The sequence below is a fragment of the Betta splendens genome, chromosome 14 (assembly GCF_900634795.4).
Source record: "Betta splendens chromosome 14, fBetSpl5.4, whole genome shotgun sequence".
In the NCBI taxonomy this organism is placed as follows: Eukaryota; Metazoa; Chordata; class Actinopteri; order Anabantiformes; family Osphronemidae; genus Betta; species Betta splendens.
In genome coordinates, this window is record NC_040894.2 from 4,070,558 (window position 1) to 4,092,713 (window position 22,156).

The 22,156-nt window shown below is 41.9% G+C and overlaps 3 protein-coding genes across 3 annotated transcripts; 1 reads left to right on the top strand and 2 right to left on the bottom strand.

Annotated features, from left to right (window-relative positions):
* Positions 1 to 6,239: 6,239 nt before the first annotated feature.
* On the bottom strand, positions 6,240 to 9,039 carry LOC114869159 (GTPase IMAP family member 8-like). Its single transcript, XM_029173089.3, has 5 exons — positions 8,888 to 9,039; positions 8,177 to 8,690; positions 7,595 to 7,632; positions 7,252 to 7,335; positions 6,240 to 7,112 (listed from the first exon to the last, which is right to left on the bottom strand). Exons 1-5 carry the CDS (start codon positions 8,913 to 8,915, stop codon positions 6,466 to 6,468), a joined length of 1,311 nt encoding a protein of 436 aa, XP_029028922.1. The 5' UTR covers positions 8,916 to 9,039; the 3' UTR covers positions 6,240 to 6,465.
* On the top strand, positions 9,037 to 10,999 carry LOC114869161 (GTPase IMAP family member 7-like). The gene is made up of 2 exons (XM_029173091.3): positions 9,037 to 9,143; positions 9,235 to 10,999. Exons 1-2 carry the CDS (start codon positions 9,116 to 9,118, stop codon positions 10,014 to 10,016), a joined length of 810 nt encoding a protein of 269 aa, XP_029028924.1. The 5' UTR covers positions 9,037 to 9,115; the 3' UTR covers positions 10,017 to 10,999.
* Positions 11,000 to 11,859: 860 nt separating this feature from the next.
* Positions 11,860 to 21,818, bottom strand: tcerg1b (transcription elongation regulator 1b (CA150)). The gene is given in 25 exon segments (XM_055502093.1): positions 11,860 to 12,632; positions 12,822 to 12,922; positions 13,043 to 13,126; positions 13,216 to 13,395; positions 13,503 to 13,685; positions 14,021 to 14,185; positions 14,343 to 14,493; positions 14,652 to 14,770; positions 14,859 to 14,948; positions 15,217 to 15,352; positions 15,475 to 15,559; positions 15,671 to 15,821; positions 15,823 to 15,844; positions 16,031 to 16,052; positions 16,055 to 16,091; positions 16,094 to 16,171; positions 16,323 to 16,427; positions 16,708 to 16,747; positions 16,749 to 16,819; positions 16,821 to 16,879; positions 18,948 to 19,190; positions 19,279 to 19,555; positions 19,860 to 20,012; positions 20,432 to 20,663; positions 21,691 to 21,818. Coding segments are annotated over 25 exon segments (3,033 nt in total). The 5' UTR covers positions 21,738 to 21,818; the 3' UTR covers positions 11,860 to 12,430.
* Between the last annotated feature and the right edge of the window lie 338 nt (positions 21,819 to 22,156).

Genomic DNA, 22,156 nt, shown 5'->3' on the forward strand with positions numbered 1-22,156 from the left:
GCTCCTCCCGACAGTTCACAACGACATAACAGAGCTCATAATTTTACTCAAACTTCACAGAGCAAGCTAAAACAATAAAAAGGTTGAACATGTTACTTACTTTGTGCTCATTCAACTGTTCTGTCTCTGCTGTTTTTGTGGTATCTTCCTGGCATCCTGAAGCTAGATTCAAGTGGTCCTTTGTTTACATAACTACTATGTAAATGCAACTAATGATCCGTAACACACGTTCCCGATCAGCAGTAGAATCTGCAACTTCGTCCAAGGGAATCCGACAGCCTTTACTGGTCATTATCACATACAATGTAATAACAAAATTGCTCTGCTGTGTTTAAGCCATCCGCAGGGGCCCACTAAGCTAGTGTGAAGTGTCTTACTGAAGGACACACTTGGTGCACTGGTGGGGGTTTGAACCTGTAACCTTCGGCTCCCCAACAGGCAGCAGAGTCCAACAGGCAGAGTCTTGTGTATGTGCTTAAATATGAGCAACCCTGGAAGACCCCCGGTTCACAGAGGAGTCCAGCAGGCGGAGCCATCAAAGTGGTCATCAAAGGCCCTATCCACCGTCCCCCAGGGGGGCAGCTTTCAAAGTCCTGCATGAGTATATATGGCTAATGCAGTTAAAACCGAGGATAGCATTGCTTTGGGAGGGCTGGTGGGTGGGACCACTTACCTGCAGAACGGTAGCATTACTGGAACATATAAACCTGAAATCTACCCTGCACCATAACATAACATAGCATGGCATTGCTATTAGCCTGACAGCTACTGACCTCATACATATTTGACCAGCTTGCTTTTGTTTTGCAGCCTCTTTTTGTTGTGTTTACCATCAGTGACCTGACGGTAAACGATCCAGTGTTTCCAGTACGTGACTAATCACAAACACAATGACAGGTTACTGGAAAACAATCACAGGCATCCAGGTGTACTGGAAAAAGATCCAGGGTGTGTCAGTGCTGGAATTTTAACTTTAAATCGAAGATAAAGATTCTACCGTCCTTCAGTGACATCACCAGTGAGCACCATTTGAAATGTGAACAAAGATCATCAGACCATTTGGACATTTATATGAAGCTACACGTATGAATAATAGCAAATTGGGGAACAAAAAACTTCAAGAACTGTCCTCCATGCTGTCTAAATGCTCTGGTTTCCCCAGTGTACTTATGATAAATTCCGCCTCTGGCCACACTCCAACCAGGGATCACAATCGGTCAAAATCAAACATTGCACCTGAAGCTGTACTGTAAAAAGATCCAGGGTGTGTCAGCGCTGGAATTTAAAAAATGCTAAATTGAAGATTTATTTATTTTAATAATTTGTATTAGGTTGTTTACGCTGCCACATACAGAAACCTAGAAAAACTTTAACACCTGCACTGGAGTCCTGTATGTGTCAGGACTTCAAACTGATCAGCTGTTGATCCTCTGAATTGTCCTGCAGTGACATCACCAGTGAAATGTCAGCAAAAACAATCCAACCAATCAAATCTAAATAAATGGATAATAGCAAATTGGGGAATTGGGGAACAATCATCTGAACTAAGTCACGTGAGACCACTTTGCCACATGTTTGCTATCAAATGCTGATACTTTTTGTTTAAATATCACCATTTGCAGGACAAACTGTTGATACATTAGCTTCTGAATGAACTGACTGCTTGCTTTGGTTGTGAACTTGTGCATCATTGCTAAAATATGAGAACCTGCTTTGTTTGAGTGATTCAAACAAGGTGGTGCCAGGGGATATGATTGGGGTGATGGGTCCTTTGCTGTTTTGGGGGTGGCGGACTTGGGGCGGGTCCCTCTCTGGGCACGGGGGGCTTCTTCTGGCAGGCTCCCTACAGACCGTGGGTGTCCAATTTCTGGGCTGACCCTCCCACTGGGGGGAGTGTGATGGCGTTGATTCTGGACCTGCTAAGTTGTCCAGGGAGGGCGGAGGACAACCCATGATTTTTTCAGAGCCGTGTTTATCAGCCTCTGTTCAGCGTTCTTGTCCTCAACAGTGGATCCTGCATACTACACTCCTAGACAGTATGTGAAAGTGCCCTCCACCAAATCATTGTAGAAAATCAGTAAAAACTTTCTTTTCCAGTTTTTTTTTCCCGAGGAATCGTAGGAAGTTGTTGCTGTGCTTTTTTTTTTTTTAGGAATCTGGGGGTCTTCTCTGCCTCTGGAGAGAGGTTAGCTTCTTTAACCAGTGGGCATGGATCGTTTCAGGACCGTTCAGTTCTTCATACCGGATCTTGTTCAGGAAGGTCTGAGGTCTGTGGTCTGCTGTGATGCGTCCTACTCCCCTATGCCTTTCCATTACTCTTCAGTCTCCAGCCTTGGTGGGTCTGCTCTTATGTTATTACCCTGCCACTGAACAAACACCTTGGACAGAGAACATCCCGTTTATTTTCTTGGTTTCAACTGTCATGTATCTCATTATTTTTAAGTCCACTGCCACATTAACTTTCTCCCCGCTGACCTGGCAACGTTGTGTGTTTATTGCAGATATTAGTCTAGGGTTTCAAAGTATTCATAGTTCCTAGATCCACTACAGTTACTTGTTGGGGTAGCAGGGTTAGCAGAGAGCTCCAGACTTCGCTCTCTGTGGACACTTACTCCAGCTCTGCTGGTGGGACCCCAAGGCATTCCTCCATTCCAGTCACCTTCTCCTGTACAGATAAGCGCTGAGCTCAGGCTCACTAGATTAAGGATAATAAGGAAATGCTAACTCACTGTGTAGAAAAAACTGGTTTTGTGTTTTTGTTTTATTTATTTATTCAATCAGAGTTCTGAATATTTCTTCCATCTTCCTCTGCTTGGTCCCCGTAGTGGACTTGGGTGGTGCTGTAGCTTATTCTACCTACCTTAAGGCGAGAGGCAGGGAACACCCTGCCTGCAACAGGTCACTAGTCCACCTACCAAAGAAACCTGGTAGGTTCTGACAGGGCTCGCATTGAGCGGAACAGGAGTGAGGAACCCAAACGCACAGCTCAGGAAACAGGCTTAAGCAGAAACCAGGTTTATTCGGCATAAACCAAGACGGCAGGCAAAACGGGAGTCGGGCAGGCAATTGTCAAAACCGGGGGTCACGATATCCAGGCAGAAGTACGGGCAGGGACAAGGCAAAGCACAGTCAGAGCAGGCACGAGTCAGAAAAACAGAAACTTACTTGGACACGGATGGTGGGTTTGACAAACTGGGTACACGACGAACAACTAACTGACAGAGAACAAAGACATGTGCAGGTGCCTAAATGCAGAGGGGTGATCAATGATGGGACACAGCTGGTGATCACATACAAGCAAAAAGGGGAACTAAGCATGACAGGACAGAACCGGAAGTGCATGAAAATAAAACAGGAAGTAAACACATGACTAAGTGAACCAAACTGAAGCAGACAGGAACCAAGACCGGGAGCAGCAAAACAAAACAGGAAGTGAACATAAGAAACCAGAAAACACAGGAACAGCCCAGGTTCATGACAGGTTCTTGCACACAAGGTGGTGGCTGTGTGTAGGTGTGTAGATGCTGGTTACGTGAATGCATGTTCACATAATGTTCACACAATAAGAATGTGATGAACCAGTTTAAGGAGAATGGGGCACAACCTATTAAAATTATTTTTCCCAGCATTAATTGCTGAAAGGCATGTGTTGGCTGTCATCCATGTTTCGGTCAGCATTCGTTTCACTTGTTTCACTCAGGAAAACACTGAAGCTGCTCAGCAGGATGCTTTTTTTAGAGATTCTTACCTCTACTCATCTGGCAGCTAATAATCTGGCAGGCTTAAACCACTTACTTACTGTAGCTAGAAACAAAGAGAGTTTTATTCTAATGTTGTAGTTTCCAGTTGTTGGAATTATTTGTTGGTCACATGCTCTTGTTTGACTCACTCAAACAAAGCAGGTTCTCATATTTTAGCAATGATGCACAAGGTCAAAACCGACTCAATCTCAGTCAGTTCATCCAGAAGCTAATGTATCAACAGTTTGTCCTGCAAATGCTGATATTTAAACAAAAGGTATCAGCATTTGTTAGCAAACATGTGGCAAAGTGGTCTCACGTGACTTAGTTCAGAAGATTGTGTCAAGGAATGCACTTTTTAATACATTCTTTAGTTTAAGAAAGAGCTGAAATCAGTGTCTGCTGATCAGAAACGTAACAGCTGACTGTCTCTGAGGATCAAGTCATTGTTCCAAGTTCTCATTCACACACTTCAGGTGCAATGTTTGATTTTGACTGAGGGTGGTCCCTGGTTGGAGTGTGGCCAGAGGCAGAATGTGTCATTTAGTTCCCCAATTTGCTATTATCCATTTATTTAGATTTGATTGGTTGGATTGTTTTTGCTGACATTTCAAATGGTGCTCACTGGTGATGTCACTGCAGGACAACTCAGAGGATCAACAGCTGATCAGCTTGAAGTCCTGACACATACAGGACTCCAGTGCAGGTGTTAAAGTGGTTGCTACAGATCCAACTAAATGGTTCATACTACTAACCTACTGTAGAACCTCTGGGACAGGTTTCTGTATGTGGCAGCGTAAACAACCTAATACAAATTATTAAAATAAATAAATCTTCAATTTAGCATTTTTTAAATTCCAGCGCTGACACACCCTGGATCTTTTTACAGTACAGCTGGATGCCTGGGGTTTTTTAAGTTTTCTTGTCACCTGTCATCGTGCTTGTGAATAGTCACTTACTGGAAACACTGGAGCGTTTACCGTCAGGTCACTGACGGTAAACGCTCCAGTGGTAAAACAAAAAGAAGCTGCAAAGCAAAACAAAAGCAAGCTGGTCAGACATGTTCTGTATGGAGCCAATTCCTTCCAGGCTAACAGTAGTTCAGGCTTGTATGTTCCAGTAACGCTACCGTTCTGCATGTGATCATTTTCATTAGACCACAACAAACACACAGGAAGCATATTTGTACCAGCAAGAAATAAACCAAAATAAAAGTTCTTGAGAGTCGTACAGTCAGTATTTATTAATAATGTTTTCCACTTTTGGACTGAGAGGGGAACACTGACATATTGACAAAGTCTCCTATGATGGTGGGTCTCATTTACTGTAGAGTATGAACTGGGACATTGACGTGCAGGGGGGGGGGGGGGGGGGGGGGGGGGGGGGGGGGGGGGGGGGGGGTGTGGGGGGGGGGTGGGTTTTTTTTTTTTTTTTTTTCTTTTTTTTTTTTTTTTTTTGTTTTTTCTCTTGTGGTGTGGGGGTGGCCTGCCTGTTTGTTTCACAGTGCCCTTAGAGAGGGCTAAATCTTTTTTTTACTCCACTTCGGGCTTTTACTTTTGTCGCTCGCTCCCAAACAGACACTCAATTTTCTCACTGACTCTCAATAACAAGCAGTCAGTTAGACAACAAAATAAAGTCTTGTTACAAAAGTAACAAAATATTCGAGTCATTAAAAAAAGAAAATTCTTGTCTATTTATTTGTGTATGTGTGTTGTGTCTGTTTTGTGTGTGTCTATGTTTATCTGTGCATATATGTGTACTACATGTCCTTTTCTGTGTGTGTGTTGATGGAGTCTGTATGTTGTGTGTCTGTTTGTACATATGTGTGTTTTTTTTTTTGCGCGTACATGTTCTGTGTCTATGTATTTCTGTCTATTGCTGTGTCAGATTTCGTTTAGGTGCTTGAAATCCTTGATAATGCTCCTTCACAACCAAAACAGCCCTGCCCAAACCACCACCCTCACCTCTGCCTCCCACGTCCTCCCCCCTCTTGGTCTAACTTCATATGAGGAAACAACTGAGGAAATTAATAGAATGTCTTGCTTTTTCCTCTTTATTTGGATATTTTCTAACAGCACTTTTTGTTTAGGGCCGCTGCCCTTTAAATGTCTGTGCACGGCCCTGAACCGGGTAGTTCCACCTGAAACAAGGCCAAAGACCTGTCCATGCATCTAGAAGGTAGGCTTCTCTTTGTGTGGTTATTGGTTCCTGAGGCATCTACCAATTCATTACCATATGAAGCCTTCTGACTCAAGTTCTCACACAGTAGATCTTTGACGTCTTGTCCTGGACAGTGGCCCATGAGTTGTCGGCCTCTGTGTTTTTAGTAAAGTGGAACCTATACATTTGTTTTACCTCTAAATCAGAGGCCAATTCTAAATAACTTACTGAATCCTCACTTTTGTCACGAGGTGACAAAATTGTAGATACTGTTCTATTTAGACCTCAGATTTTTCAAATGTTTCATTTTATTAAAAGTCAAACAAGAAATCAATGGGAAAAAGGGCAAATAACAAAATTTATCTACAGAAATGACATTGTCACAGAATCATTACTTCAAACTGCCGCTGCAAATTTACAAGCAGTTTAAATCACATTTAAAATAAAATGTAAGGTATGTTTTTATACAAGAGCACCATGAAGAAGAAGGTTTTCATTCAAATCAGTATAGTGGTATGTGCTCAACTCCCGATTTCAAGCAGCAACTCAAGTTCATCAACCAAAGTCAACATAAGGAGCACTCGTTCTTTTTGCCATTATGGGGATTTTTTTCTGATAACTTTGGAAATATTTTTTCACAGTTTGGAAACTTCCTCATCAGCGCTACGACCTGCTTTGGGTCTTTGTGTGTATTCCTGAACACATGGTATCGGTTTCCACAGGCTTCCACTATGCTTTTGAGGGTACTTCTTTCACCAATGAACTGATCAGGATTGCCTTCGAAGCTCTCTCCGTGGGTGAGCAGAACCACGGCGCTGTCCCTGATTTTCCACCCAAACGTTTCTTCCAGCTTCCCCAATAATTTGGCCTCACCGTCCGTGAAGCGGCCCAGCTGGAACACCAGGAGCACCACGCATTGCCCTGGCTGGCAGTACTTCCTGCACTCATGGATCTGTGCCTGGGAGTTTTTGATGTGGTCATTAAAGAAGTCCGGTGTGTCGACCACTCTGATCTGCCTTTTGAACTTCTCCACCACTACGGCGTTACACTCGGTGGTGATGGGCATGGAGCTTGGCTCAGACTGGACAAAGTTTTTAGACTTAGTGCTGGAGTTTCCATACGTTAGGATGGTGTTTACAGATGCACTCTTTCCTGTCCCAGTGAGTCCCAGCAGAACAATGTTAAAGCAGTCATCATTGGTATTGAAAGACACTAAAAGATGGAGTTAAAGAAATGATTCACTTAACATGTCACTCTTGGAGATATAAAGATTTATTACATCATCATTGATCTGAAGTATTCATAGTTACTGTATAAAACCTATACCTATACATTCATTTACATAAATTACCTTTATTAGGTTCACATGGTGCTGCTGTAGGTGCTGCTGCAGGTAGAGCGACGGTACATTGTGAGGTGGATGGAGAGTTGTTTCCTGTGATGAAAGGTTAAATGCTTGATACAACAGTGTTGATACAGCTCCAAGTTCTTTCAACTCATATTTACTTCTTTGGTTTTGTTTTTTTTAACAAACTTGGCTGTAAACTCTTTATGATTAAATACATCAGCAAACATTCGATTTGCACAAAGTTTAATTTCTTTTATAAAAAAAAATAAAGAACTAGAGCTCCATGTGGCTGGTTTTGTTCACATCACCATCAGCGTAAATGACCCCAAATGGACTGAAGACTTACTCGCTACGCACTGGTGGTAAGATGGAAGGCAGACGCTCCTGAAAAGTAGTTGGAATCAGATCAAACAATAAATTAAAATATATTTGTATCTAGTTTGTGTTTCTCTGTGATTTTCCTGAGGATACATCTTAAGACAATAAACTGCTTCATGTTAGTTCATACTGTTTATTGTTACTACAATAAGTCTAGAATCTGAGGCATTTGACAAATCTGGATATATGTGTTTTTTTAGTGCTATCATGTGCTTTTACAGTATATTATTTAATGTTCATCTGTTTAAAATAGGTCACATGAAGAATAATATTAAGCACTGTATTTCTGATCCTGTTCTCTTTCTGTAACATGTAAAACGACACTTCTTTGTGTCCAAATGCAGATTTGAAAGGACTAGGACGTTGGAGCAAAGTTGGTTCAGGACTGAATTCTTCCTGGATGACTTTGAGCACAGACCATACTGTTGATGAGAGATTTGACAGGTGGCTGCTGATATGAGAGTCAGACAGTCAACAGTATGGAACCATGGTGAGAAAAGCACAAACTAAGATGAGAGCAGACATTAAGATGAGCTCTTTACGTTTTTACCTGTTGCTCTCCAGTTCGTTCTTTCTTCTTCTCACAACATCAGCGCTGTAGTTTTTGTAGTCGTACTGAAAGGGGCCTGAACGCCACTTGTTACATTTATCGGCCAGATCTTCAGTGAGAGTCGTCAACTGAATTGAGCTAAATGCATCTCTCAGACAAGTGAGTGAATCATAAATATTTATGTCTTCTATTACTTCTATTACAACAGCCAACTGTTCTGTGACATTTTGTCCTATGGTTGTTTGAAGTTTAGTGATCTGAGTCACAGCGTCTTCTTCTGAAGAGTTTTCTGAATCTATAGCCAGTATGAAGATATTGGGACCAGGCAGGGACCGAGCCATGAAGTCAATAATCTGCTGGTCAGGATATAAACACTGTTCATCAAAGACCTCTGGAGTGGTGATGACTGTGAAAGTGCTGTTTTCTGCCGACACATGTTTGCAGATGATGTCTACAACCTTTTTTTTAAAGTCAGTTTTCTTTGCAAACACGGCGATGGTCCAATCAGAAGGCGCTGCAGGAAGAGAAAACACACCTTTAAAGTTGTTTCTCTGATCAACAACTTTCTTCCTGTATACACTGCATAACTTGTCCCACAGTGCTTTACATCAAATACAGACATTAACTTTTTTAAAGGGTTCTAAATATAAATGTGCCCCAGTACGAGTCTCCTGAGACTCAAAAGCTGTGATAAAGAAAACAGCTACTTACGTGATGTAGAACCTTTGTCAAAACTCATCTCGTCAGTTGCTTCACATAAAACACTTCGTAGGTTTGACTTAAGCCTCTGGCTGATGTTTGAAACTAGTAAGACTGAATTTTTCTCTTAAGCGTCCCTACAGTCTGGATCCACCCGATGGGAGGATCCAACACAGCACTAAGAACTGACGCAAAACTACTCAGAGTTTCATTTGTCTCTCACAACAGGGAGGAACAAAGATGGGCATCAAACACTCAACCCCTGAAGGTAATAATTATATGAGCTGCAACTCTCATTATTCCTCTGTGTTTCTTAGAGCCAAATCCAGTCTGTCTTTACCACAACTGTCTGCCTGCAGATGATCTCAGGATTGTGATGATCGGGAAGACTGGTGTGGGGAAGAGTGCCGTTGGTAACACCATCCTAGGCAAAAAATTATTTGAGTCCAACGTGAGTTCAGAGTCAGTGACAGAAAACTGCCAGCGAGAACGAGCTCGGGGCTCCAGAGCCGTCTACATGGTCGACACACCCGGGATCCTGGACACAACTAAGAGTGCAGAGAGCATAAGAGAAGAGATTGCAAAGTGCATCCAGATGTCGTCTCCTGGTCCCCACGTCTTCCTGCTGGTCATTCAGATCGGAAGGTTTACCAAAGAAGAAGAAAACTGCGTCCAAGCCCTGGAGAAGCTCTTTGGACCCAGAGCCTCAAATTACATGATTGTTCTCTTCACTCATGGGGACAAACTCGTTCAGCAGGATACAACTATACATAAGTATCTACAGAACAGTCACCCGAAGCTTCAAGAGCTCCTGAGTCGGTGCGGGAACCGCTTCCACGTCTTCAACAACGTGAACAAGAAGGACAGAACTCAGGTGACTGAACTCATCAAGAAGGTGGATGAAATGGTGGCTGCAAACGGAGGAGCATGCTACACAGACGAAATGTTCGAAGAGGCACAGAAATGTTGTCAGAAAAACAGAGTCACCGGAGAGCGGCCGCAATTCAGTCAAGCCTTCATGAATCAGCTGATGCAAAAAATCCTCCTGTTTCAGATGGTGCTAGCGGCGTCAGACGGCACCTATGACGTGCCCCGTAAGAACAACCCCTTAAACCTGAACAGAGTATCTAATGTTCGATAAGCTTCATATATAGAGAGCTGCTTAATGAATGCAAATGTACATATAAAATGTCTATAATTACAAAATGACATAATTCTGTAAGTACTATTAGTTATATTTGGGAATTAATTATACATATCACAGTAGTTCCTGCTAGTTTTCTTTCCATTTTAAAGCTGCCAAGTTACTGTAGTGTTAAATGTTACTGTTGCTTTAGTTCATTTATTATAAAGGATGATTAATAAACGCTATTGTTATCGGACACACAACTCATTATATGTATTCCAACTGTACAAGAGACAAATGCTTCACATACTCTTCAAAGTTCAGTTAAAAATAGCATTAAAAGCTGAGGAGAATCCTAAACAATAGATAAACAAGTGTTTCAGAGAAACACAATCATTTGTGGGTTTTTATTAACAGTAAACACAGAAATGTGAAACCTAAAAGTAAACCCGTTTAGGGGCAACTTCTGATATGTGGTGAAACGCTTCTACTTAAAACAAAAGTCCCCTTGACGTGACTCAACTTCCAGAAAACTTCACCTGGATGACTGAGAATCTTCACCCCATAAACTATCCGCTGTTAACTGGTGCAACAGCACCATCGAGTGTATGTTCCATTTATAACACGTTAACTAGCAAATTACCTAGCAGTTTTTACTGTATAACAGGTGAGTAGTACTTTACTCAGAAAGTATACAGTAATATGTGTTGATATTTGCTGTGGTAGAAATCCATGAAGAACTGTGGAGGAATGGTGTTCTATTTGAGGCACTCATTTTATTAAAGGTCAAAGTTCGGTCTTGATGTCAGTTCAATGTAGGATACTTTAGTAATGGACTTTACCAAAACCACGCAGTAAAATGAGTTGATATTTGCTGTGAAGGAACGGTCCCAGAGTCTTAAATGATCTATATAGGACAGTGACTCTGTTGCTGTAATTTACTGGGGATATTACTAAAGGGGAAGTTACAAAGTATAATAAACTACTTGAAACGGTGATATGATGATGATGATGATGATGATGATGATGATGATGATACAGCTCAATTCATCACTTCTACGTCTCTACGTTGGGCCGTTTCAACCAATCCCAGATGAGCAGGACGATGTTACATTGCTGAGTACCCATAGTATTATTCTCAACGATATATTTTGGCAAGCAAAAGTAGTACTTCATAAATATTAAACTGTAAAATAATTAAAGTACTCCACTGAGTAAACTGCACAACTAACAGTGCAAGTTTTTAAATGGAGAAATAATTTTCTCCAAATTCTGGGCACAGCCCGAATGAGCGACGTGGGCCTGTGCTCAGGTGGACCCACCATCCGCAGGAGGAGCCGTAGGGGGCCGGTGCATAATGGATTGGGCAGCAGTCCAAGCCTCGGCGACCCAATCACTGGAAAACCAATATGGCTATTGGGACATGGAATGTTCCGTCACTGGGGGGGAGGAGCCTGAGCTCGTGCAGGAGGTCGAGCGGTACCGGCTAGAAATAATCAGGCAGTGCTGCCCTTTGTCACCGGTTCTGTTCATTATTTTTATGAACAGAACTTCTAGGCGCAGCCATGGGCCGGAGGGGGTCTGGTTTAGGGGGCACAGCAGAGCGTCTCTGCTTTTTGCAGATGACGTTGTCCTGTTGGCTTCATCGGGCCAGGACCTCCAGCGTGCGCTGGTGCGGTTTGCACGGTCCGTCGTAGTGAAGAGGGAGAAGGAAGTCTGGAGCTCTCTGCTCAGACTGCTGCCCCCGCGGTCGCGGCCCCATCGTCATCCAATGGATGGATGGGCTTTAGAGCTTCCATTATGAGTGGCTGCACATAAGTGTGTGATGCTTTAAAATCCAAAGGACGACGTTTTGAAAAACAGTGGAATCTTTCTTTATTTCATTCAACAGAGAAACATCGGAGTAAACCACTGAGCAGAAACTAACATTCACACTGAGCCGCAGAAACAATGACTGGCACAGTGGAGCAGTAAGGCTTTAGGACACCTCACACACATGCACACACACCCACTCACTCACTCACTCACACTCATCCTCTCACCACACAAAGAAGCATTCACGCACACACTCTCCAAACCATTTACATCAGCTATTTTACACCTCTGTGGCTGCTCAGGAAGCAGCGTCATCACTATCTTCCTCCCTCTTATCTGGTCAGTCAGAGGTGAGGGGTCTAGGGTCACCTACGATATCAGGTAACCCCTGCTCCCTGCTGCTGCCTTAAATGCAGGGCTATTTCAGGGCTAAGAGGTGACATTACACAGAGACCTTAACCGTTCTATGGTACATCTCTAAGCAACATAACCCCCAGCAATAACACTGCTAGGCCCACTGTAGGCCTGAAGGGCGGGGTCAATTAGTTTTGGGAGGAGGTCATGCTCTGGCCAAAGGGAGGGCAAGGAAGATGCTGGGAAGATGATGTGATTGGTCACTTGGTGGAGCGTCGGGTGGGCTCAGACGCAGTCGGGGGAGGTGGTGGGCCACGGCGATCTAGGTCTTCAATGTAAAACATGATGAGCTTCCTGCGCTCCTCAGGAACACATTCCAGAACGAGGTACCGTTTGTCATTCTGAAGGATTTTTTCCACATCCTTCAGATGTTGCTCTGACTCCTGGATTAGTTTTCTCGACCTTGGGGAAGGGAAGAGTATGAGGCGAGTGAGTAGGTTAGTTCAACGATAAGGATTAGATTTTAACTATTCTATTGAATACTTTCCATTATAACACTATAACTATAGTGAATAATTATCAAATTTACCAGTGAAATAAAAATCTAATAAATTATTGTGGCATTGTGTATGTCCAAAGGATTTTACACACCTGTATGTGATGAACTTTGTCTCCTTTAGCAGGGTTCGGAAATCGGCCTTGGCTGTGATGTATTTGTCTTTGATGTAGTCTTCAAACTCGCGTTGTCTCTTCTACAAAAGGGACAATATCAAATAACACAGTTTCAGGGATGATGATCACAGCAACTTACAGGAATCATTGTAGTCTTACATAAATAGTAAAATGTTTAGGCTTGTTATTAAAAGCCTTACTCTGTCACTAGAGGAGAACTTTATACAGCGAGGATCCTCTTTGATGACTTTCTTTACCTCCTTCCATGTAGTTGTCAGCGTGATCTACAACACAAACACAGATAACACATTAATAGCGCATTATGTTTCTGTCAAAGCGGCACCAAATGAAATGGCTTGATTTAACATCTCACCATGCTGGTCTCATCCAGCAGCTGCCTGAAATGCTCCTTCTTCTTTTTAGCCAGCGCTTCTACATGTTCGTTAAACAGCTTCTCCTTCTCCTCTCTCTCCAGCAGTGATGCCGACTCCCAGCGATGATCTTTCCGCAGGTTGCGGCGTGTATCTGACCACGTTGCATCTGAAGAACGTACCTGAAGAAGAAAAAAAACCCACCTAAGATTCTTCAATGGGTTCAGTTTTTTAACAAACACAGATTAACTCAAAGTTGCACGTAGACCACAGGTTTACGGCATCGTACCATGTCAGACATGAGGGCTTTGAAATGTTGGATGGCCTCTTCCCTCTTGTGCTGCTCTCTTTCCCGGTCGATCTCTTTGGTCTGTTCTGATCGGGCCTTCTGCACCTCCCGCTCCCTCTCTCTGAGACTGGCCTCGATACGCGCCTGTCGCTCCAACTCACGCTCCTTATCGATGTCCACGCTCTGTGGGGGAATAAGATATGTGGTCTCTGTAATTTTTATTTTTTTTAAAATAATCCAATGTTGACAGCAGTTAGGTAAATTCTAAAAAAAAAAATCTAATAGTTATGTAACTATGTAAATGTAGCACAACTTGTAAGCTTGTAAGCTAACAAAAGAAAACAGGTGACTACATTTCACGTTGAAGTTTAAAGTTCCAGACTTCAAACTACTGCACAAAATGAACACAAGATGATATGATTTACATAACACCAGACAAGCCTTAACTAGTGGAAAAGACAATGTGTATGCATTGATTTGTCATTATTCGCATCTTCCAAGCCACAAGCGGCTCCTACCTTAGCTTGTTTTTCCATGTACTGCTTAAAAAGTTCTTCTCTTAGTGCCGAGCTCTCCACACCCTTGTATCGTGGGTCAGTTTCCAGTCTGTCTTTCACTTTGCTCCATCGCTGGCCCACCTCTATGTGCTGATCACTCAGGAGATCAAAAAAGTCTTGTTTCACCTGAGACCAAACACAAGCACATCAAACTCCATTACAAAACAGCCAAAAAGCACATGGTGGTGGGATGTAAAGGTTATGACTTACATCCAGTCTTCTCCAATCTAAACACTGATCTGAAGTGAGAGCTTGTACACTGATATTTATATGACCGTGATACCTTCTCTCCTCTGGACTTTGAGTCCTCCTTTTCTCTCTTCCGCATAGCGGTGATGAACTCAATGAAAATAGCCTCCCGGTCCTTCATCTTCTCTATCGTCTTAAATCTAGGGTCTCTGCCATGTTTCACTGCAAATTCACTAAATGTTGTTCTGGAAAAAAATAGTAATAATCAGTTACAATCATCTCACATCTTCAGCTGACAACAGTTATTTATAATTAACAGTGCATTTGCTGTACCTTTGTTTTAATGTATATATATATATATAAAAAAGAAACACTAGTCAGAAACACAATATAGTTCCTCAACCTGGCTGTGAGCTTTGCCTCCTCCATCATCCTCCTGAATTCATCTTTGGCCTGCATCAATTTGTTTTTCTTCTCTTTCCTCTCCTCTTCTGCCCGAGTCTTCACATACTGATCAAACACCTAAAGTGGACAAAGCAACAACAGTAGGTTTTTTTTGGTAGGAGCATGTTTCAGTATAGTTACAAAATCAGACTGAGAAGAGCTGAACCTGTTTTCTCTCCTTCGGGTTGAGCAGAAGGTAACGTGGGTCAAACACAATCTTATGAAGCTCTTTGTCCCAAGTGGAGAATGCAGACACCTGTAATAGAGATAGCGCTGGGATTAGACAGACAAATCATTTTTAAATACAATAAACATTCAATGAAGGTTAAGTGTGAACAGTGGAACGTCTACATCTAGAGAATAAAATAAACAATCTCAAAACACTGGGAAATGGGACATTTTTTCTTAACAATAAAATATTTAGTCAATGTATTTGTGCCTAAAATGCCTGTAATGTGACGAGTGTGTCCTAAAACAGACAAACAAAATTTGTGATGACATATTTACAGAAGTCAATGTGTTACCCCTCTCTCAAGCAGCATGTCTTTGAATTGGGTCATCCTGGCCTCTAGAGGCACAACCGCTCGTTCTCTGGCTGCACGAAGCTCTGCCTCCATTGCTGCTTCCTTCTCAGAGTCTGCCTCCTTTATATCCTCCTTTCTGTGAGGACAAAGTTTTTTGTTGTTTTTTTTTTTTTTACTTGAAACAGAGAAACAACACTGGGACCAAAGACCCAAGGTAAGTTTTAATGGCACTATAACATTATGTAATGGGAGACTTACTTTCTCTTTTTGGCTTTGGTTGGCTCCTCATCCAGGTTTTCTTCAGTAACAATGCCTAAATCCAATGGCTCCTCTTTACTGAGAACTGTGTTCAAACAAAGAAAAAAAAATTTAAACAGTGAAAGTTCTGAGTAGTAAGTGTGGTCTTTAATATTAGAGCCTTTGGACTAACTGAAACCATGCATAAATGCTTCACCATGCTTCACACCTATCTTCTTGCCATCGTCCAGGCCTCTTTTGTGCGGTGGCTCCTGAATATGCTTATCAACATCAGCCCGGCCAACCAGCTCCTCAGGTCGGTCCCACATGGACAGTCGAGTTGTTGGGTTGTAGAAAAACACACGGTCATTCCCCTGTCCATACTACACACCTGCAAATTGGTTAAATTAGTTGACACACAGTCAGAGAGTAAAAGGGAAAAGACATTCAATTGATAGTAAGTTTAACTGGCCATATACTACACATTTTAGTTTAATAATCAATGAGAGCAGACACTTTGATTATAATTAAAGTGTAGTGGTGATAAAAACCCAGGCATTGATGTGTCAGATCGTACCATGGGGTCCCAGGAATAGGGTGGTGGCTATAGGTCTCGCTTTCTGGGCTGCTTTTTTCCTCCCTCCGTCATTTCTTCTAATTTAGTTTCCCTTGATAAAATAAGAGGAAAAAAGGTTGCAACCACTATCCTTTCCTCCAACTGCCATAGTAGAGACTATGTTTATTTGTAAAACTATCCATTAAATAAAGTTTTTTCTTAATATTACTCAGACTTTTTTTCCATTATTTGTTTGGGATGTTGGGCTTAAGACTACAGGACAAGTATGACTATTTAGCTTCTAATTACATACCTCCTTCTCATTAGTGTTTTGGTGTTTTGTTGTCCTCATCCTCCATCTCCATTGCCTCAGCTTCCTCCATAGCAAGACGCTCCCTGGCCTTTTCTGCTTCTTTTTCTGTAGACAAAGAGGAGGAATCATACTTGCACAAAAAAATTGTACATGGCTAAGGTTATCTGATTATGACGATCCTTTTAGAAAGGAACAAACCAATTCATAACTCAAACTTTAAAGCCTTATGAAATGACCAGCCCAACTCTGGCAATCATAGCAGTCAGTGTTGATGAAACACTTCCACAGTGAATCCCAGATGGGAGTATTAGTATATTGGGGTTAAAGAGGCTGTGTGTAGCCTAGAAACCAGCCCCTACCTTTCTCCAGTATGGCTGCTGGTTTACTCCCACGTGGACTCCAGTGTTCGGTTGTTGTATAGTATGTTTCCCATCAGGTGTTCTGTACTCTGACCATTCAGGAATCAAGGCTCCACCAATGGATGCAGGAGCTGCTGAGGAGAGCCAGCTGGGGGTGCATCATTGAAACTAAAGGCGGGCCCATACCAGGAAGCATACCTATCAGTAGGTAGAGAGTGAAGAATGCATAGTTCAGCTGAGAGTTCTGTTTTGTCTGAGCCACAGTGCTGCAGGGACTGTAGGGATTAGTTTCAAAATCAGTTTATGAAGTTTAATTTTCCCATTCATAATCACAACTAAACACTAGCTGAACCAAAGTGAAACGCCAGGTTAAAACAGTTGCAGCTATTCCTGCAAAGACTGTCTAGTTTTAGAGAAATGTGAAGAGAATATTAGAGTCAGTGGAAAAAAGGAATTCTGTCTCTTTGTGGAAACTGCTTAAGTCTGAACACAACGGACAACACACACAGGCCCACAGACATACAATCAAAGCAGTGACCACACACACACAACCATGCCACAGTTAAGACAACCACAACATGAAACTGTTTCAACAACTACTACACAACAGCAGGCTGGTGTTAACAGAACTTGTGGTAAAACATAGTTGGAAGGACACTAATTACACATAACGATTCAACAACTTAGCCCAGTGAAACAATTTAGATGCTGACTTTTCAACCGTCTCCTCTCTTTATCAGTTCACAGCAGACTTACCACTGTCTGAGAAAACAAGGCTGTTCATTAGTTTCTGCACCAAGGTTTAGCTTTTGTCCGGTTTAAAAACAACTATTTCGGTGATGAAATGTTGATGCAGTTTTTTTCAAACCAGAGTAAATTGACTAAACCTTATTTACACAGTCTGAATGTACAGTCTTAGTCAAGCTGTACACTCCGATACTCTTGGTCGGAATGGAAGAAATTTCACCACTAAATGATATGTTCACAGCATTCACCACCATGCCACTAATACGGAGTTTTCATATACAGTTACTTAAAAAAGTATTCAGACTTTTGCACTTCATTGTATAGATCTTTAATTTGAAATAGATATTTACCTATAGATGCTTCGCCTGTACTGACAAAGGAAAGACACTGAGGTCTACAAACAAGGAACTTAATATCTACAGGCATATGGAATCTAAACTGAGTCGTACTGTGTGCAGTGTTGCTAAAATGTTATTTAATATTTTACCATTGTGCTTTAAATATGTTGGCAAGCATCGTTTAGTGCGTAAGTAGGCACTTACATGGCTAAGTCATGATCAAACATGGTTCAGCAAAAGGCAGGGGGGCAGAAAAATATTCTGCACAGCACTAAGCAGACTGTACTGTACATGGATAAGGTGACTGAGTCTAAGTTTGGCTGGAGAAAAATGAGTCAACACCAACTGTAAAATTAGTGTTTTAAAGGTAGCTCACTGTATTCACTCACTGAATTTAACAGATAAGAAAACAACCAACCCATTTAAAACTAAAATTACAGCAAAACATGTGCAAATGGAAGGGGTCTGAATACTTTTCAAAGCCCCTGTATACCAGATGACTCATGACATTTACTACCATGCCAACTACTGTAGATCTGAGAGGCGAGCGGCTGGATGTTTACCGTTGGCGCTGGGGCCTGCCTTTACACAGGGTGCACCTACTATCTGCATCATTGCTACACCTGCAAGAACAACGAACAAGCAAGCATCTGGTTGAACACAGCAAGACACTGGACATCAGCTACCATGGTGTGTTAGAGTTCACGTGGCTCCACTCAAACAAACAAACACACACACACCCATATCTCGCATTGTTGGTCACTGTTGCATCTGTGGAGTTTTTGTATGATAACAATGTAGGTTACTTAACCTGAATAATCAATCCAGAGACTGATTTTTGTCTGGTGAATAAGCACTAGCTTTGTATCCAAATTTGATTACAACTCTGAACAAACAATCTGCCACAAAGAACATCTTAGAGAAGGGCCTAGCTACCAAAATTAGAATTCTTATCTTAATAAAAAGGACAGAGCAGAAACAAAGAAAGAACAGAGAATAAGAGGAAATGACAGGAAAAGCTTTAAAGGCAAACACAGAGCATTAAACCTGGTACACCAGATTCAAGAGCTTCAGGTGTGACCATTTTAGAATAAATCTGACACGTTGTAATTCTCACAAACTGCTTAATCCAAACTTGGTGATGTGGCTTTTTTACAGGTAGATACAGTTCAGGTTCTTACCTGGTAGAGGAATGTGCATACCAGGCAAGGGCACCCTGAAAGGTGGCACCATGACTGGGGGGAAGGCAGGTATGGCTGCGGTGGGCTGGGCAACAGTGTGCGGCAGAGCACCAGGCAGCAGGGGCATGGTCTGCACCGCAGTAACAGGTGATGGCACTGTGGAAACAGTCACCACAGTGACTGGAGACACAGCAACAGTAGAGGTCACTGTGGCAACAGGGGTCAGGTCTGCTACAACAGTGGCTTTTAGGAAGAAAAAAAGAGGAAGAAAAAAGGTTCCTCAGTTGTTTCTGTGTGAGAATGAGCATACTTGATAAAACACCATATTTACCTGCAATGCTCACAGAAGGGGATGAGGAACTGTTAGATTCCTGACTGGAGGCAAGTGTGCGGGAGGGTGCTGAGGACACAACCTGAGTAGGTGAGGCTGCACCTGCAGTGCTGGCTGTAGTGTTGCCACTATTCGAGCTGGCAGATGCAGTCACCCCAGCACCCGTTCCTGCAGCCCCTGCTACTAGAAGAGGATTGAGTTCAGACTGCTGGATTATCTTAACTCCTTCTGGTTTACTCCAGGATGACTCTCTGGTCCTGGCATTGTAGAAATATGTCTGTTGAGGGTGAAATGTACAAGAAAACACTTATTGTAAGTAACACTTAGTAATATTGGTATAAATATTGGTATATAAATATTGGTATAAATATTTATATTTTGTATATTTATATATATTGGTATAAATACTAATGCAAATATCAATTTTTTAGTATCATAATAAATGTGTATTATGTTTAGATATAGAAACATAATACACTTTCCAGTGCTAAATGTATTGTCCTCTCATGTTTTACTGTGACACTTTAGTAACGTTTGATAGTATGATAATGTTATGTGCCAAAAGAGGACTTGCAGCTTACCTTTCCCTCTGGCGTCTTGTTTTCTACCCAGATCTCCTCTGCAGGATTGAGTGCAGGGTTTCCGGATGATGGAACAGGGGGCATCCCAGGAGGAAACAACATTCCTGGAGGAGGTGGCAGATTACCAATGGGAGGAGGAAGGAATGGAGGTCTCTGCAGGAAAACCAGACACATCATTGGGTTTCGAACAGAAGAATTGTCAAGAGGAATTCAAATAAGAAAAAGTCACAACCTTTCAATAACACACAGCAGCTAAAATCAATAACGTAGACAGGGCAAGCCAAAAAGATTACAGCTAGATCTTTCCCTGATCCGGTTTAAGTGTTTCTAAAGAGCAAACTCGGACTAAAGATTGCTTTGTGTTCAGTGCACCCATGGCCTTATGCATGGCTGCACGTATATTAAAAACACAAATAGGAATTTGTCCAACCATGGGAAATTTCATATTCAATGAAGAATTTAAGTATTGATCTTATTAACTTGAATCACTCTTGTATCCATGCACTCAAAATTATTGTGAAGTAATTTATATATTTATTTATTTAAAATTTAAATCATGCAAACACAGTTACCTGTAAGTGTGGAGGCCCAATGGGTGGTGGCATGCCTCCAGGTGGAGGGATGGGTGGCATGTTGGGGTCGAATGGTGGACGTGCAAATGGGGGTCGTGGTGGGGGTCCCCTCATCATCCCAAAAGGAGGTGGTGGCGGCCTCAGGAGTGGAGGTGGACCTCGTAACACTGGAGTCTGGGAAGGCGCAGGTGCAGGAGAGGGGCTGCGGAACCGCACTGCCTGCTGCGCCATTCTAGCACAAAAACAGTAGTACTCAATGACAAATTACAAAATAGCACAAACAAACTCAAGCTGGTAGTGTCTTTCCATTTCAAGTCAAGTCATGTAAGCCCTTGTTTGCTTCAAAGCCATATTACAATCCTAAGAGTAAGGTATTTGAACTGGTGAATGTATATATTCAAGACCCAAAATCAGTGGGGGTGGGTAACACACTAAATAATAAGAAAACCTTTAATAGTGCCACAATGGGGAAATTTCGTCTCACAATAGCACAGTATGATAAGGAAAAAGAAAAAAAAATACAACAGCAAGTAAAAATACAGAAACAGATCAGTGAAACTGGGTTGAGTTGGCAGGAAACATCATCATCTGCATCTTTCTTGCAAAGAAAGAATAAGGCAGAAATCACCTTGTTGGACAATTAACAGTGATAGTAATAACACCCGTCCTTAAAAATACATTCTGTATGTATTGCAACGAACTTAATGTAACATTTGCGTGTTAAATGGTCTATGGAGGGCTTATTAAAATAATTAGTATTCTGGATTTGCAAATGTGCTTTGCAGACTAACTGTTTATAGACTGAATTGGAAATGTTCTACACATTGAATGGTTACGGAGTTTGACCCCGCTTGGTGATGAATGTAGCATAACTAAGCTAGCCGGCTAGATAGCGGCGCAGCATTTATTTTGTGCAGCGAAAAGCACCGGTAAGATACGACCTGCAGTAAAACAACGATATGGGTCTGGCGATGGCTTAGTCAGCTCAGTGAAACAAGAAAGCATCTCTCTAGGTCTGGCCTTGCTGTGTGTGTTTACCGCGTGTAGCGAGCGGAAACCGAAGCCGAGGCGCTTGGCAACACAGGCTAGCTAGCTAGAGGCTAGTTAGCTAGCGTGACTACATTCAAAAGTGAAACCACTTTTTATTACAGCACATGGACCGTAAACAACACCGAGCAACTTTGTGTTAAATTCCGGCGATGCTTAATATTACAGTTAGCTAATGATCAGTATACTGTTTTATTTGACGTTTTTCTGACCTGTTGTCGCTGAACCCAATAGTCTCGTTTTCTGTCTGGTCCGCCATTACAGGAAAATGTAATCGTTTGTTTCCCGGAAACGCCCCTAAAGCGATTTTACTCGTCCTATTTGATGAAATCAGTGTCAATCACAGAAAAAGCCAAACAGTCTAAGATCCGATTGGACAAATGTTACTTGTGGCGGTTTAACTAATTACCCATTGGTCTACTCAAGTCCCATTCTTCGGTTATAGAGTGCAGGGTGTATTTCTCTGCAGGCTTTGGTTGCTTAAACGCAGTTTATGTGTTTATGAATAGTAGTAAAAGGGAGTAGCATTTTAACATAATTTCTTTGGCCAATTTTGGCAACAGACTGATTATTGAGCATACAAGTAATTATTTGATAGTTTATATTGTCTTTTTATTTGTTGAAAACAAATAATTTGTGAAAACATGCTGTAATACATGAATAAATTTTAGATTAATT